This window comes from Balaenoptera physalus (genome assembly GCF_965194825.1).
Source record: "Balaenoptera physalus genome assembly, chromosome: 6".
Taxonomy (NCBI): Eukaryota; Metazoa; Chordata; class Mammalia; order Artiodactyla; family Balaenopteridae; genus Balaenoptera; species Balaenoptera physalus.
The window spans coordinates 5,021,941-5,038,130 of NC_138885.1; the positions used below are offsets into that span (position 1 = coordinate 5,021,941).

General features: G+C 41.2%; 1 protein-coding gene across 4 annotated transcripts in view; it reads left to right on the forward strand.

Annotated features, from left to right (window-relative positions):
* PLEKHB2 (pleckstrin homology domain containing B2) overlaps positions 1–16,190 on the forward strand; it is a 44,024-nt gene that overhangs the window by 8,740 nt on the left and 19,094 nt on the right. For all 4 annotated transcript variants that reach the window (XM_082465721.1, XM_082465722.1, XM_082465723.1 and 1 more), the window contains exons 2-6: positions 4,836–4,880; positions 7,999–8,151; positions 9,170–9,272; positions 14,142–14,181; positions 15,468–15,557. In XM_082465721.1, coding sequence (XP_082321847.1) covers positions 4,844–4,880; positions 7,999–8,151; positions 9,170–9,272; positions 14,142–14,181; positions 15,468–15,557 — 423 coding nt within the window. In that variant the 5' untranslated portion in view covers positions 4,836–4,843. The remainder of the gene's footprint in view (positions 1–4,835; positions 4,881–7,998; positions 8,152–9,169; positions 9,273–14,141; positions 14,182–15,467; positions 15,558–16,190) is intronic.

Genomic DNA, 16,190 nt, shown 5'->3' on the forward strand with positions numbered 1-16,190 from the left:
ATTTCCAAGTTGGCTTTTCAGTTTTCTCTCTTTTTTTAAAAAATAAATTTATTTATTTATTTTTGGCTGCATTGGGTCTTCGTTGCTGCATGTGGGCTTTCTCTAGTTGCGGTGAGCGGGGACTACTCTTCGTTGCGGTGCGCGGGCTTCTCATTGCGGTGGCTCCTCCCATTGCGGAACACGGGCTCTAGGCGCACCGGGTTCAGTAGTTGTGGCTCGCGGGCTCTAGAGCGCAGGCTCAGTAGTTGTGGCGCACGGGCTTAGCTGCTCCGCGTCATTTGGGATTTTCCCAGACCAGGGCTCGAACCCGTGTCCCCTGCACTGGCAGGTGGATTCTTAACCACTGTGCCACCAGGGAAGCCCCAGTTTTCTCTTGTTGACATCCCTTGAGCCACATCTACCTGAAAAGTAAAAGAAACCCAGCCTCACCCCAAGGAAACGCCAAAGAAAACATAGGCACAAGATCTGGCAACTCATATGCTGATCTATACAATTAGTAGATAACCGGAAAGCTCTAGGTCCTTAAGGAGCTCTGTTTATAACTCTTTATTTTCCTGGATGCTACTGGTGGTGGTGTTACTCTTACAGGCACATAAAGTTGTTGGACTCGGATTCTTGAAGACCTGTGAATAAATGAAGCTGTTCTTAATATCATTGTTAGGCTGAGCTGACATTTTGACTATTATGAATGTCAGCAAATACAGCCAAATTAATATCAAGAGTCATGAAAGATTTAAAAAAATTTACCACAGAAGTTCGGGAGACTCCTTCCTGTTGCATCACATTTTTGCACTGTTCACTGGGTTCCATAACCACCAACTCAGAAGGTACCAGCAAAGTTGTGTGACAACATTTCAGTCAGGTTTTATATTTGTATTGTATCTAGGTAGCTCCCAATACCTATAAGTAATTTTTGACCTATTCCCAGCTATTTTCCAAAGGAAAATAAATGAGTTTATGTTATGATCATAGGAAGTTTTAGTATAAATATCCAGGATTTGGCATGAGTTGAATACGTGTTATATACCCTTCCAGTTATATGTTCTGGGGTAATAGTATCACTGCAGAGATGTGATGCTATCTGTAACACTCCATCCCCTGTCTTTTTAGCTTACAAGTTTAACCTGTTTCTTCCATTAGAATGTAAGCTAACATGAAAGCAGGGATTTTAGCTTGGTCACTGCTGTATCCTTAGTGCCTGCTGCAAGGCTGGGCACACGTTAGATGTTCAAAGAATATTTGTTGAATGAAAATATGTTGGTATTATTTCTCTGCCTCAAATCCTTTTGGAAGTAAATGATTGTTTTAGGATGTTTTAGGCTGCAAGTTGCAGGAAACTAGTTCAACTCAGTTTAAATAATGAAGAAACCCATCGTTTTGCGTAATGGAAAGCCTTGCATTAGCGGGAGATCCCTGGTTGGGTAAGTCCGTGACTCAGCAGTTAGCGCTGCCATCTCAACAGTTGGCTGCCCTCAGGCTTGTCCCTTCACTGTCAGCAGGTGTCTCGCAGCAGCAGTGAGCAGAGCGAACATGCACTGAGAGAAAGAGAAGAGACTGACTGTGCATCTAGTTCATCTGGGGCTGTACGTTTGAGGACCTAAATGTGGGAGGGAAAGATGAAAAACGTCTTTCCTTTCTTGGTGAGGACAGACAGCATGAATTGGCAGAAACTGCAGGGAGACTAAGAACCTTCAGATTACAGGATTTTGGAGATGCTGGAATATAGGATGATTTGTGAGACTCGAGCCATACTTAGACGTGGGGAAAGTTAAATGAGGGAGAACTCATTTGTTCTTTTGAGGTGCCCACTTGGGCTTGTGCTCCATTTTGCTAACCTTCCAAACCTTTGTGCCTTAAAGAGAATACCTAAAACTGCTAAAGTAGAAAACAAAAGTGACCCATAATCTCAGCCTCCAAATAATATCTGTTGATTTCAAAAATAAAATGATACAATACTTGCAAATTGTTTTTTTTAAATGTATTTATTTAATTTATTTTATTTTTGGCTGCATTGGGTCTTCGTTGCTGCGCGTGGGCTTTTCTCTAGCTGTGGTGAGCGGGGGCTACTCTTCGTTGCGGTGCACAGGCTTCTCATTGCAGTGGCTTCTCTTGTTGCGGAGCAGGGGCTCTAGGCACGTGGGCTTCAGTAGTTGTTGTGGCGCGTGGGCTTCAGTAGTTGTTGTGGCGCGTGGGCTTCAGTAGTTGTTGTGGCGCGTGGGCTTCAGTAGTTGTTGTGGTGCGCGTGGGCTTCAGTAGTTGTTGTGGCACGCGGTCTCAGTAGTTGTGGCTCGCGGGCTCTAGAGCGCAGGCTCAGTAGTTGTGGTGCATGGGCTTAGTTGCTCCGTGGCATGTGGGATCTTCCCGGACCAGGGCTCGAACCCGTGTCCCCTGCATTGGCAGGCGGATTGTTAACCACTGCGCCACCAGGGAAGCCCCACAAATTGTTTTAAAAAACTTAAATAGTACAGAAAGGTATAATAGGCCTGAATAGTCACCCTCTTTTCTGACACATATGCAGCACTGCCTCGTTCCTCTCCTCAGAGGTACACATTGTTAACAGTTTTTAAGATTCCTTCCAGAAAACAGTTGTGTGGGTATCAGCTACGTGTGCTCATCAGCACACACTGTTCTACTTCATTCCTTTTCACATCTGCATAATGGTCTGCCATGGGTGGAGGTGCTCATTAAGCAGTCCTCTTTCGTGGAGCCCTTTGGTTGGGGCTAGTGTTATACATGTGTTGGTGAACCTGTGTATGTGTATTAATGAGGCATATTTCTAGTAATGGTGAGATAGCTAGGTCAAAGTATATGAATATTTAAAATTTGGAGGGATATTGTCAAATTTCCCTCCCAAAAGGTTACAACAGTTTTCATTCCTGCCATTATGCTTTCTCCTTTCTGGGTATCATAGTTTTTTTCATTTGTGGCCCTCTGATAGGTAATATTGTTAACTTGTGATTTGAATTTTGTTAGTTGAATTGAGAGAGAAATGGAGTAGCTTATGAGCTTTTTGCCCATTCATGTTTCTTTTCCTGTGAACTGCCAAATGATGGCTGTTTCTGTTATAAGTGAGCTTTGTATGTGAAGGAAATTAACTCACTGCTGCCATATATATGGTTGTAAAACGTATTTTTCTTAATCTTTTATTGGTCTTTTTGACTTTATTTTTTGCCACTCAGATTTTTATTTTTATGGAGTTAAATTTATCAACCTTTTTTTCCATGACTTCTGGTGTTCTGCTCTGACCTGGCCACTCCACCTGCTGACACCAGTGCGCACCTTACTGGGCTGTGTGCAGCTGTTAGGGCACACCAGGGGTAAGGCTGAGGCAGCTGGACCCCAGAGCCTCATGATACCAGGAATGTTAGGAGAAGCCACAAGTCCTTGACAGAGCTGACTCTTTGTGTTCTAGGGCTGCTTTATGTCTGTTAGATATAAGTGGCGTTAGACTTAGTAAGGTGGGCAGGGTGCTGAGGCTAAAGCCTGGGGTGTGTGTGGGGGGTTGTATTGGCCGTATTAAGGAGGTACTGGGTAAATTCCAGGTGGCCAGTGAGGTAAAATGGCTTTGGTCCTTTCCTCAGCTGATGCTGAAAGGGCTAAGGATAGAGAGTTAGACCAAAGGGCGGTGGTTTTGTGATATAATAAGAAACATATGAACTTCTAAAACTCTTGGAATTTCCTGAGAGATAGAGGTACTAGGGGTGTCTTTTTGTTGTCTTTTTATTCATAATAAACCCCTTTCAACCATATCTGAGTTTATGCTAATGAGATGATGGGCCCCTAGATAACTTCAGGATAGGGCTGGTTGCCAGAGGGACCAAGCTTGTTATGAGCAGGTTAGAACTTTCAGCCCCAGGGGCTTCTCTGGTGGCGCAGTGGTTAACAATCCGCCTGCCAGTGCAGGGGACACGGGTTAGAGCCCTGGTCCGGGAAGATCCCACATGCCACGGAGCAACTAAGCCCGTGAGCCACAACTACTGAAGCCTGCATGCCACAACTACTGAAGCCCACGTGCCTAGAGCCCGTGCTCTGCAACAAGAGAAGCCACCACAATGAGAAGCCCGTGCACTGCAACGAAGAGTAGCCCCCGCTCGCCGCAACCAGAGAAAGCCTGCGTGCAGCTACAAAGACCCAACGCAGCCAAAAATAAAATAAATAAAATAAACAAATGTATAAATAAAAATAAAAAGATCTTTCAGCCCCATCCTTGGACCTCCAGAGATGGCAGAGAGGCTGGAGATGGAGCTTAAGGACCAGTGTCCAATGATGTAATCAATCATGGCTACCTAATGGAACCTCCTTAAAACCCCCTAAATGACAGGGTTCCAATGGTCACATGGAGATGCTGGGAGAATGGTGCCTGGAGAGGCATGGAAGCTCTGCACTCTTCCCCCAATCCTTGTCCTCTGCATCTCTTCCACCTTGCTGTTCCTGAGTTGTATCCTTTTATAATAAATAGGTAATAGTAAGTAAAGTGCTTTCCTGAGTTCTGTGAGCCATACTAGCAAATTATCGAATCTCAGGAGGGGGTTGTGGGCACCCCCAATTTATAGATCAGAAATATGGGTGGCCCAGGACTTGTGTCTAAAGTGGGAGCACTCTTGTGGAACTGAGCCCTTAACCTGTGAGGTCTGATGCTAACTCCAGGTGGTTAGTGTCGGAATCTAATTGAATCATTAGACCTCCCGTTGGTGTCCTGAGAATTGGAAAATTTGTTGTTGGTATGGAGAAACCCCACACCTCTGGTGTCAGAAGTGTTGTGAGTAAAAACAGCTCATACGGGTCATTCTCTTTTCTGGGTATAATTTTGAACCTGCCTGTTTCTTCTTCTACAGGTGAAAAGATGGCGTTTGTGAAGAGTGGATGGTTGCTGAGACAGAGTAAGTACAGGACATGAGCCCCTTGGGCTGGGTTTAGTGTTGCCTTAGGGCACATCTTTATGTCTGTGGCTGACACTGCCAGTGTTTACAAACAAATAACAAAGTCTTACTAATGTTGTTGCCCTGGATTTCCTCTTGCAGATTTTTAGAGCTCTATGAACCGTTTTTCTGCACACGTGGAGCTTCTTGGTTGCTGCCTTGACAGGAACCAGGGGACAGTAGTAGTCCCTGCTGGTTTCTCTTTTCTCACTAGCGTGCTATATTATTATTATTATTATTATTATTATTATTATTATTATTATTATTATTATTATTATTATTTGGCTATGCGGTGTGACAAAGTTAGTTCCCCAACCAGGGATGGAACCCGTGCCCCCTGCAATGGAAGCACAGAATCTTAACCACTGGATGGCCAGGGAAGTCCCTAGCATGCTGTATTACTAACGGCTGACCTGAGGTTCTTGGGTCTACCCAAGCTGAGCTGATATATTACCATGGAGCTGAGCTAGTATATTAGCATGGAGGTACTGCTCGCTTTGTGGGGAACACCTGCCTCATCCGGGAATTGAACAGTGACCAGATTCTGAAATACTAGAGTCTTTAATTATAGATTAAGATTTGACCCGAGGGAACGAGTTTATCTAAAACCAAATCTTTTGTGTCTCCAAAAGGACTCTGGAGAAGGGACTCAGTTCTTTTTTTATGGGATTGAGGTCGTTTTCTTAGCCTCATCTCTATGGGCCTGCCTATACTTAACTCTGCTTATCTCTGAGGCTGCCACCTGAAGTAGGATTCATAGTATGTTTTAAAGCAGGAAGAAGCAGCTCTGTTTATTGCAGAAAGAGTAAGCAGATTATTCTGCTGTCTTTCTAGAAAGAGCAGCATTAAGGGAAAAGTGACTAGTATATTGTTTATGACTCCAGCAAAAGCTTGAGTGGTGATATATACTGTATTGTTCAGATATGAATTTGTATTTAAGGAATATCTTCAATACTTAGCTAAAATTGAGCCTAGCAATGAAGAATGGACTTGCATACCTTAGACGGTTTATAAAAACTATTTATGAAGCTTGTTTGTATTCCCATTTTACAGATTTTTATATCAATATAATTATCACAACAGCTGTGAGGTAGGTGGCATTACCCCAGCTTCCAGTTGAAGAAGTAGAGGTTCACTGATACTAGGTAACTGGTCCAAATGTTAACTATGGGTGGCAAACCTACATTCAGACTCAGGACTGTCTCGTTTCAACATCAACACCCTTTCAACCAGGAGACAAGCTTTCAGCCTGTCTGTCCTATTACTAGTTTTACGTTCTCAGACCTGGAGCTGAACAGGTGTCCTTTCAAGGTCTATGACAGTTCTGTAGTCTAAGAATAGATGCAGCTATTGTATTGTTGGCTTAAAAAAAAAAAAGTCCTGACATATTGGAATCTAGCCCCAATGTTTGTGTAAGTTTCCTTGTCTTGGGTTTTGTGATCCTAAAATGGTCAGGGGACATGGAGAGCCTTGCTCAGACCTGGAGGATGTGCCTTCCCTTCCTGCACTCTTTGAGGGCAAGTTTCCTTTCTCCATCATAACTCAATGTAAATGCTCTGTCAACATAAGTGAACAGTGACCCTTTTGACAATTTTGTGCTTCCCATCAGCGCTTAGCATGATGATGTACACAAAGTAGGAGTTCTGTAAATAAGTTGTACAGACTTTTCCACTTAGTTATGGTTATCTTAAAAGTGTGTATTCAGAAGACTTACTCCATTTCCCCATCTCCCGATGTGTGGGTTGATTTTCCGTCTTTGCTAAAGCAGAAGTATCATTCATAATAAACTGAAATGAGGTGAGTTGTATTATATTCACTGAGTTGCAGAGCAGCAGAGATACACATGTAGTTACATATATGCACCGCTGTCTTCAGGATTCTCTTTCTTGCCATTGACGGACTCGTAGGACTCAGTATCTGGACTCTGGAGGACAGCTTAATTTAGGGTTCTGCAGTCAGGGCTTTGATGGCAGGTGCGACACTTGGGTAGAACTCCCCAACCGGGTGATTACACCTGTCTGTGTTTGGGTGGCTCTCTTTGGTAGTTTCTGCACAGCTCAGGCACTGCCAGTTAAATGGATGCTGGGTGTCACTTATTTATCAGTTTGGGCAAGTGCTCTCAGCAAGGTGGGTGTTTGATAGTGGTAAAAGAAATTCGGAAGGCTGCTGGGATGAATACCTGGTTGATACCTGTAGCAGACGTGGGTACATAAAGAGGGGCACATGCAATGGAATTTGTGCACGTTGGCCATGAACAGGGTGGGATCTATAGGAACAAAAGATGCAGCCGGTAGCGTATGGATGTGAGAAAGGTGCAGGGATAACTTTTAGTTTTCCCTTTTGGCTGACAAGGAAATCAGAGTTTTATAAAGTTAGATGCCTAGTCCAAGATTACAAATGAAAGGATGAATTCTCTCAAACTGACGGAGACGTGTGAGGTAGTAAGTAGGACGGATGCGTGCTGGGTAGGAGTCAGGCCCTGGGCCTGGGTCAGTGTCCTGGGTGTGGATGTATCCAGTGTCTGAGCCTGCCTCTGCCTAGCCTTAGGCCGAGAGACTCCCCACACTGTGGGCTATAAGGGAAGGTGAGTGTTAGAGAAGAGTATATGTGAAGACCCTTCAAGAAAAAGAGAAGTTTTTCCAGAAGAGGAAGGTATTATTGTTATTTGTATGTAGAAACTTTACAGTTCAATCTAGCAGTTAGATACTACTGGGAAGGTTTAGATATACCACATGGAGAGTTAAATGTTAGACATGTTTCATTAGCTCAAAATCAAAGTTTTATTGAATTTTTTTTTTTTTTTTTTTTTTTTAATATTTTGAGACTTTTAAGTTGGCAATGTTCTCAGTAAGATCGAAGTTCTCATCTTAGAGCGTGCTGCATGCAGCCCTGGTACAGCGTGGGTGTTCATGCAGTTCGGGTCTGCTTTCACTTCCATTTTGATGGACTGCTCTGGGCAATTGTATGCAGATATACTTTGGGGACCAGAGGAAAGTTTCTTTTGTTTCTGTTACTGGCGAATTAGAGGACAAAGTCCTTGCTTTTCCACTCAAAGGCAACATTTCCCACTTTTTTTCAGGTACTATTTTGAAGCGCTGGAAGAAGAATTGGTTTGACCTGTGGTCAGATGGTCACCTGATCTATTATGATGACCAAACTCGGCAGAGCGTGGAGGATAAGGTCCACATGCCCGTGGACTGCATCAACATCCGCACGGGACACGAATGTCGGGGTAAGTGGGTCTGTCTCGTCCAACTTCTGTCGCCTGCCCTTCTGCTTTCTTGATGGGAGTTGATTCTTCTTCCTTACCCATTCTGCTTTCATTTACAGACCAAAGAAGGGTTTCATCTGGGAAGAGGTAACCAGGTGAAACCAGACACTTGGATTATGACCCATGGGGGTCAGCAGATTAATTTTCCTCCTCTGAATTAGACCCATCAGTCCACATTTCCGTTCTCTCTCATGGAGAAGGTGGTGGAAAACTAAGGAACCAGAGTGCTGAGAACCCCAAGAAGAATGGAGCTACCCTAGGCAGTATAGACTTTGTGACTCAGAAACTGGCTTATTGGTAACAACTCTAGTCAGTGTCTTAAAATCCATGATGTCTTTCAATATAATTATAACAACTATTGAAGGAATAGTTTTTTTCTTTTAATAAGCATAGACTTTTCTATTTCTAATTGATGGCATATGTAGACTTCCCTGTTTGTTTTATTAGCTCTGTTGCTATTTGGAATAAAGAGGCTGCTGTAGTAACCATTGGTGTTATAATATCCTGCCCCTATAAGTTCTTGAAGCACAAGTCTCTATGGACTAACTATTGAAATCCTTACTTAAACCAGGCTCAGATATCATAGGTCTTACTTCTTGGTACACAGAGATACTTTAAACAACTGATTTTCACTTTTAAAGCAGCGATCTAGTTTGATGCTTTGTGAATAAAAGCAGTAAGTATTCTGTTAACTGATGCTTTGCAACACTTTTCATTGTGCTTATTCTTCTAATGTCTGGGCTATTTTGTATATCACCATATGTGGATTGCGCTCTAGAAGAGGCTTACGTGTTTCTCCTGCAGGAAGTTTAATTAGAATGGAGTAATGATTCATGTGTTTGGTTCTGTACAGCAGAACAAAGATGTGTTATAATTGTAATGTTCTGAAGTTCTGGTCCTTTGCTTATCTGAGCTGTTAAGAAATCCTTAAACAAAAAAAACTATATAAATACTCCTGTATTCTACATATTTTTCATAGATATTCAGCCTCCAGATGGGAAGCCAAAAGACTGTCTGCTGCAGATTGTTTGCCGAGATGGGAAAACCATCAGTCTTTGTGCAGAAAGCACAGATGATTGTTTGTAAGTTTTTTCCCAGTGTGTTTAATTTTAAAAGTATTTTCTGTTTTAATTCCAGTTATGAGGAAGGGAGAAGAATGGGGGTGGAGTGTTCCTGTAGGCAGCAGAATAAGTGACTCAGAGGTTGTGTGAAAGAAATGTTAAGAGTCTTATTCCATGTCTGATAACCCTGATCCTAGTTTCTGCCTCTGCAGAGCTGCCCATGCAGGGTCCCATTGTAGTGAGTATGGCAGAAACTATTAGATACAGTCACTTTGCACTCTCTTTTTTCATTACTAGATGCACATTGGGCGATGGGCATAGTTAAGTGGGTTCTTAAATTTTTTTTTTTGGCCGTGCCATATGGCTTGTGTGCTATTAGTTCCCTAACCAGGGATCGAACCTGGGCCCTCAGCTGTGAGAGCGTGGAGTCCTAACCACTGGACTGCCGGGGAATTCCCCTTAAATCTTGTTCTTTTTATGTAAATGTCTTTTTAAAAAGCACTGACATCTGTATTATATAGCCTTTTCTTCTTTTGGTGGTTCTTATTTCCATCTGCCATCTCTGAAGAAGGGGTATGGAACCACAAAGAAGGAAAACTCAACTTTATTAATTCTCAGTCTGTTAACATTAGCATTGATGTAGGATCAGAATCTTGAAAATACTGATTTTTTTTTTTTTTCCCTGTCCACACTGTACCACTAACAAAGGTTAACTCTGGACATTGTGAGAATTCACTAACAGAGATTATTATAATATTCCTGTATATTAAAATATTCATATATATGTGACAGTTTTATAAAATCCAGCTGACCAGTTTGTCAGAGTGCCTGCCCCTGCATTTCACATATATGTTCATCCTCAGTATAGGCATTTATTCCATGCTGGTCTCTAGGGTTTATTTTAAATCCTAGATGTAGTTTCTTTTTTACATTCTTCTCATTTATATTAGTGAATCTTAAATGGCACTTTCCGGAAAAGATGTACCTTTCCTAAAGACTAATGGAGAAATGAACACAGGTCAAGCCAGTTTGCTACTTTTTTATAAACTGGGTCTATATTTTTACTCTTTAATAATTTGAACACTTACTTTGTGCTGGGCTCTGTGCTAACTGCTTTATGTATGTTGTTTAATCCTCACCATATCTTATAAAGTGGATACTGTTCCATTGTAAGAAATTGAGGCATAGCGAGGTTAAGTAACTTTCTGTATCAGTTTTTAATGCTCTTGTAATAAATTACCACAAGCTTAGTGGCTTCGAACAGTACACATTTCTGATTACATTTCTGAGGTCAGAGTTCTACACTAGGTTTCAAAGTGTTGGCAGGGGCATGATCCCTTCTGGAGGCTCTAGGGGGCAGTCTGTTTCCTTGCCTTTTCCAGCTTCAAGAGTCCTCCTGCATTGCTTGGCTTCTGGCCTGAGCCCTTCTCCTGCTGTCATCTGTCTGATTCTCTGTAGCTGGGGAAGGTTATATGCTTTTAAGGATTTAAGAATAGTTTGAGCCAGCCTCGATAATCCAGTATCATCTTCCGCATTTCAAGGTCCTTAACCTTAAGTATAGCTGCAGAGTCCATTTGCCTGGTGAGGTAACATTTTCAGAGGTTCTGGGGATTAGAATATGGATCTCTTTGTAGGGAGGAGGCATCATTCTGCCTACCATACTTCCCAAGGTTTTAGAGCTAGTAGACTAGACTCAGGATTTGAACCTTTGTCTTCATAGCCCTTTGTTCTTAACTGCTCTGTTCTACTGTTTGCTGAGATGTCACATGTATGGACGGTTCCTTTAAGTAGTAGTGGAAAAAATAGCTAGAACTAAAATTTTAGAATAGTTTAACAAAACGTGGGAGGCTTTTTTGTCATAGAGGAAGGAGAAGGGGTAAAAGTACACTGAAGGACTTGCCTTTTTGGCATGGAAGGCTGACTTTTTCTTAACCTGTATGGGAAAATAGAGTTTTATTTATGTGTCTAATTTTAAGGGTACAATTAGGGAGAGAACGATGGAGGGTGATACTAGAGGAATTAAAAAACCCAGCAGGTAAACTTAATAAAGCATTACAGGAGATGAAGTAGCAGTAATTAGACCAATGATATCTGTGATTTCAATAAATGTGAGTTGGTTAAATTCTCCTTAAAAAGGATAAGATCTGAGATTGGGCAGAAAATACAAAGTCCAGCTATTTATTCTGTTAACAGGAAGCACACTTGAAATAAAATGACACAGAAAGGTAAAAAAGTAAAGGAGAGGAGACTGTTTCCTGGGGCTGCTGTAACAAAGTGTCACAAGCGAGGTGCCTTAAAACAGCAGGTTTATCCTCTCACAGTTCCACAAGCTAGAGGTCTGACATCACTGTGCCAGCAGAGCCATGCTTCCTCTCAGACTCTGGATACACTCCTTCCTGGCCTCTACCTAGTTGTGGTTGTGGCCGGTTATCCTTGATGTTCTTTGGCTTGCAGCTGCATCACTCCAGTCTCTGCCTCTGTTATAGCATGGTATTCTCGCTGTGTGTCTGTGTCCAAATTTTCTCTTCTTATAAGGACACCTTCATTCAGTATGACCTCATCTTAATTTGACTCCATCTGCAAAGACCCTATTCTAAATAATTCACCTGTACTGGGGATTAGGACTTAAGCTTATCTTTCGGCAGGGGATACAATTCAACCCATTACAGAGACCTCTGAGAAAAAAGGGGGAAATGAATCTGTGTCATCTTCCTCAACTACCTGGTGAAATGAAGGGGAGGACATTCAGAAGCGACAGCCAAATAAAGAAGTTCAACTTCAAGCACAGAATACAAAGAGCGACAGTCAGAAAAAGACATAGAAGATTCTGTTGAGATGTATCACGGTTTTTAACCCTATCGCAACTCCCAGAAGCAGTAACAAGATGAGCTAATTAAATCTTAAAAATTTTTGGTAGTACTCTGCAGTCTGTAGAGGTGCTGATACTTCTTGAAAAAGCTAAGGAAAAACGCTTGAGACTATGATCTCCTTGGGACCTTAGCAGAGACTGGAAGGTTCCCCCAGGGCTTGTCATTTCCGAGCACTGGAAGGCGGAGAAGGATAAGCGAGCCCCGGCATAAGACATTCAAAGGAATTATGCTTAGAAGAGTGTAGAACCCAGAGTTTTCAGAAAGGACTTACTCCCTGTCTTGACCACTAACAACAATTAACCTGAAAGGGATTGAAGACTTAAATGTAAGACCGTAAACTGTAAACCTACTGGAAGGAAACATGGGGGAAAAGGTCTTTGACATTGGTCTTGGCAGTGATTTTGGATATGACACCAAAAGTGCAAGCAACAAAAGCAGAAGTAAACAAATTGGGACTACATTAAACTAAAAAACTTCTGCACAGCAAAAGGAACAATTAGAAAAATAACAAGGCATCCTATGGAATAGGAGAAAATATCTGCAAACCATTTATGTGATAAGGGTTTAGTATCTAAAATATATAGGGAACTTGTATGACTCCATAGCATAAAAACAAACCAATTAAAAGATGGGGAAAGGACTTGAAAAAACGTTTTTCCAAAGGTGCTCAACATCACTAATGATCAGGGAAGTGCAAACCAAAACCACAGTGAGATCACCTCACACCTTAGAATGGCTGTTATCAAAAAGGCAAAAGGTAAGTATTGGTGAGGATGTGGAGAAAAGGGAACCTGCACTGTTGGTGGGCATGTAAATTTGTGCAGCCACTATGGAAAACAGTATGGAGGTTCCTCAAAAAATTAAAAATAGAACTACCATATGAATCAGCAATGCCACTTCTGTGTATATATCTGAAGGACATTAAATCATTGTCTCAAAGAGATAGCTGTACCCCCGTGTTTCTCACATTATTCATAGTAGCCAAGACATGGAAACAACTCAGGTGTCTGATGATGGATGAATTGATAAATAAAATGTGGTACACACACACACACACACACACACACACACACACACACACACACACACACACACACACACACACACACTTGTGCATGCATGGGTAATGGACTATTAATCAACCATAGAACAGGAAACCCTGCCTTTACAACAACCTAAATGGACCTTGAGGGCATTATGCTAAGTGAAGTAAGTCAGAGAAAGAAAAATACTATATGTTCTCACTTATATGCAGAATCTAAAAAAGCCGAAATCATAGAAGTAGAGAGTAGAACGGTGTTTGCCAGGGGTTGAGGGAAATGGGGGAGATATTGGACAAAGAGTACAAGCATCCAGCTGTAAAATGAGTGAGTTCTGGGCGTCTGTTGTACAGCATAGTGACTGTAATTAATCGTACTGTCTCATATACCTGAAAGTTAAGAGAGTAGGTTTTAAATGTTATCACCAGAAGAAATAAGAAGGTAATCGTGTGCGGGGGTGGAGGTGTTACCTTATTGTGGTAATCAATTCATGATATATGTGTATCAGATCATCATGTTGTACACCTTAAACTTAGGTACGTTATAAGTCAGTTCCTCAAATACCAACATTATTTTTAATTGCAAAATATTGCTGACCGTCTAAATCTCATATCGTGGAACATTATGTAGCCATTAAAAAAATCAAATAGATCTGTGTGTATAACATGAACAGATACAGCTAGTTCTAGTATAGTTAAGCATGGTACATTTTACATTTATTTAAAAAGTAAAGGAAAAACTGTAGAGTAGATTATGCTTTAAATATTACATATGTACTATAGATTTATTTCTTTACATATCATATATTCCTAGTGCATGTCTCAGATGAGTTGATTGAGTGGGTCTTGAGGCAAGGGCTTCAGATCTGTTCTTAAAACAAGCTTTTTCAGAAATTCCAATGCCAGTGCAGGTTTGAGAACCGTTGAGATAGATGTTGGATTGCCTCAAATAAAGTACCGCTTTCTTTTTCTTTTCTTCAGGGCCTGGAAATTTACACTTCAGGATTCCAGGACAAACACAGTAAGTTGCTAATTGCAGTCACTAGTAATGTTTTCACATAGTTTTGCTGTAACAAACGGGAGAACCGGAGGTTAAGAAGGGAAATGGGGAAGAGGGTTTTCTTGCCATCCGGCCCAGGATGAGCAAGCAGAGATAGGCAGGCTGTGTTTTGCTGACAGTGAGGAAGCTGGATTTTGCCAAAACATTTTGGCAGGAGGAGCCCTCCTAACACAGGCACACTGGTCCCAGTGTTTGTTTTCAAGAAATGTTTGTATCTCACAAAGATTTGCAACACTTTGAATTCTGCTGTCATTTACAGAGAAGGCACAAAAAGGACCACAGGGTCCTTTTCATGAATAGCATCTCAGCCTGTGAAATAAACATTTTTGGGACTTGTACTTGTCTCTAGTTTCTTCTGACTTTAGGAAGTAACTGAGACAGTAAACCGCATTTGTAGAGGCTAGTGATACCATCTTGGTGTCTGTCAGGGAATCAAAGGCAATTCCTCTGTGGTCAACATTTTCATTCTTCAGATAGGTTTTTATTTTTTCCTTTATTTCTCTAGGAAGAAAAGAGAAAGGTAGATGGTGCTTTTTAAAGAATTTGTATAGGTGGGAAAAGAAAGTAAAAAGAATTAATATCCAAATGCTGTTTTTTCCTACTTTTGTTAGCCCAGGACTGTTCTTCCTCCTAAGATTACTCTACAGCTCCAGTTACCTTTTCTTTTGATGAAAATCCTCTACTTGAATGAAGTTAGTATTGATGATTCATATAGTTAGGGGCAAGAGCCAAGGTGATTCTTCATGTGGATTTTTTTTAAAAAGAGTGCATATATTTTTCCTTTCCACTGGGGGGTAATTTACTGAAAGATTTTTAAATTTTTTAATGTAAAAACCAGGTTGTGAATGTAGAACATATCCCTGACTGCTACGTTTTAGATTGTAGGATTTTTATTTGTGAACAGAAGGGTTGTTGAGAGTGGTGTAACATCTTTTAAAAGGCCTGGGTAACAGTGGAGGCCCTGTGGCCTTCTTGGGCAGTGAGAACTCTATTTCTGCCCCCTGCTGGTGGCTGAGGAGGACCGCATCCTTCTGAATTCAAAGGACACTGGAGTGCTGGGTGGTGGGCAAGGGGAAGGTGGTCCTGCTAGTCACTGCTTCTCAGAGAGCTGGTATATTTCCTCTTCAAAGATTAAACTTTTTGGCTTTTAATTTTTTTTATTTGCTAAATAAAAGGGTATAGTATCATAAGAGCCTTTAGTTGCTTTGCGGCAACTCACTTGTTTTCATACTTTCTCTCCTCTCAAGGCTTATGTTGGCTCAGAAGTCATGTATGATGAGACTGCCGTGGTTTCCTCCCCACCTCCTTACACAGCCTATGCTGCACCAACCCCTGAGGTAGGGAGCAAATCTTCGCCTTATAGAATCCAAGTGAGGGAAACTTGGGGTCTCTGTGCTACTGTCCTTTTAAAACAAAAGAAAACTTTGAGCCAGCCAGTATCAGAGAAGTCAGAAATGTACTGTACACCCTTTTCTTCTTTAAACTTTTCTTTTTTAAATAGATTGTTGTCATCTTTTGCTTTCCTAAAATAAAGCAACTGCTTTATAATCTTCCTGTTCACATTTTCTTTTTAAGATAGACCTAAAAATGAATCATGGTAATACGATTTTGATGATTCAAGTTTATACTTAATGATTTACTTGAATACTCTCTATCATCAGAAAAAATGCTTTTTTTATTTTGAAAAAACTAAAACAAAACCTTAAAAAAAAAATCACATGCCAAATACCTTGTGGTGTCCCCTAGTTAGAGGTGCCAGGCGTTCAGTGCTACATATAGCAGTCTCTATTGTGGAAGGCACTTTGATTTTTTTTTTTTTTTTTTACTTTTAATTTTGAAATAATTATAGATTCACAAGAAGTTGCAAAGGTAATATGGAGAAATCTCATGTACTCTTCGCCCGTTTCCCCAGCTGTTACATGGTAGATAAAATCAAAACCAGGAATTTGAAATTGGTGCAATGTTTATGT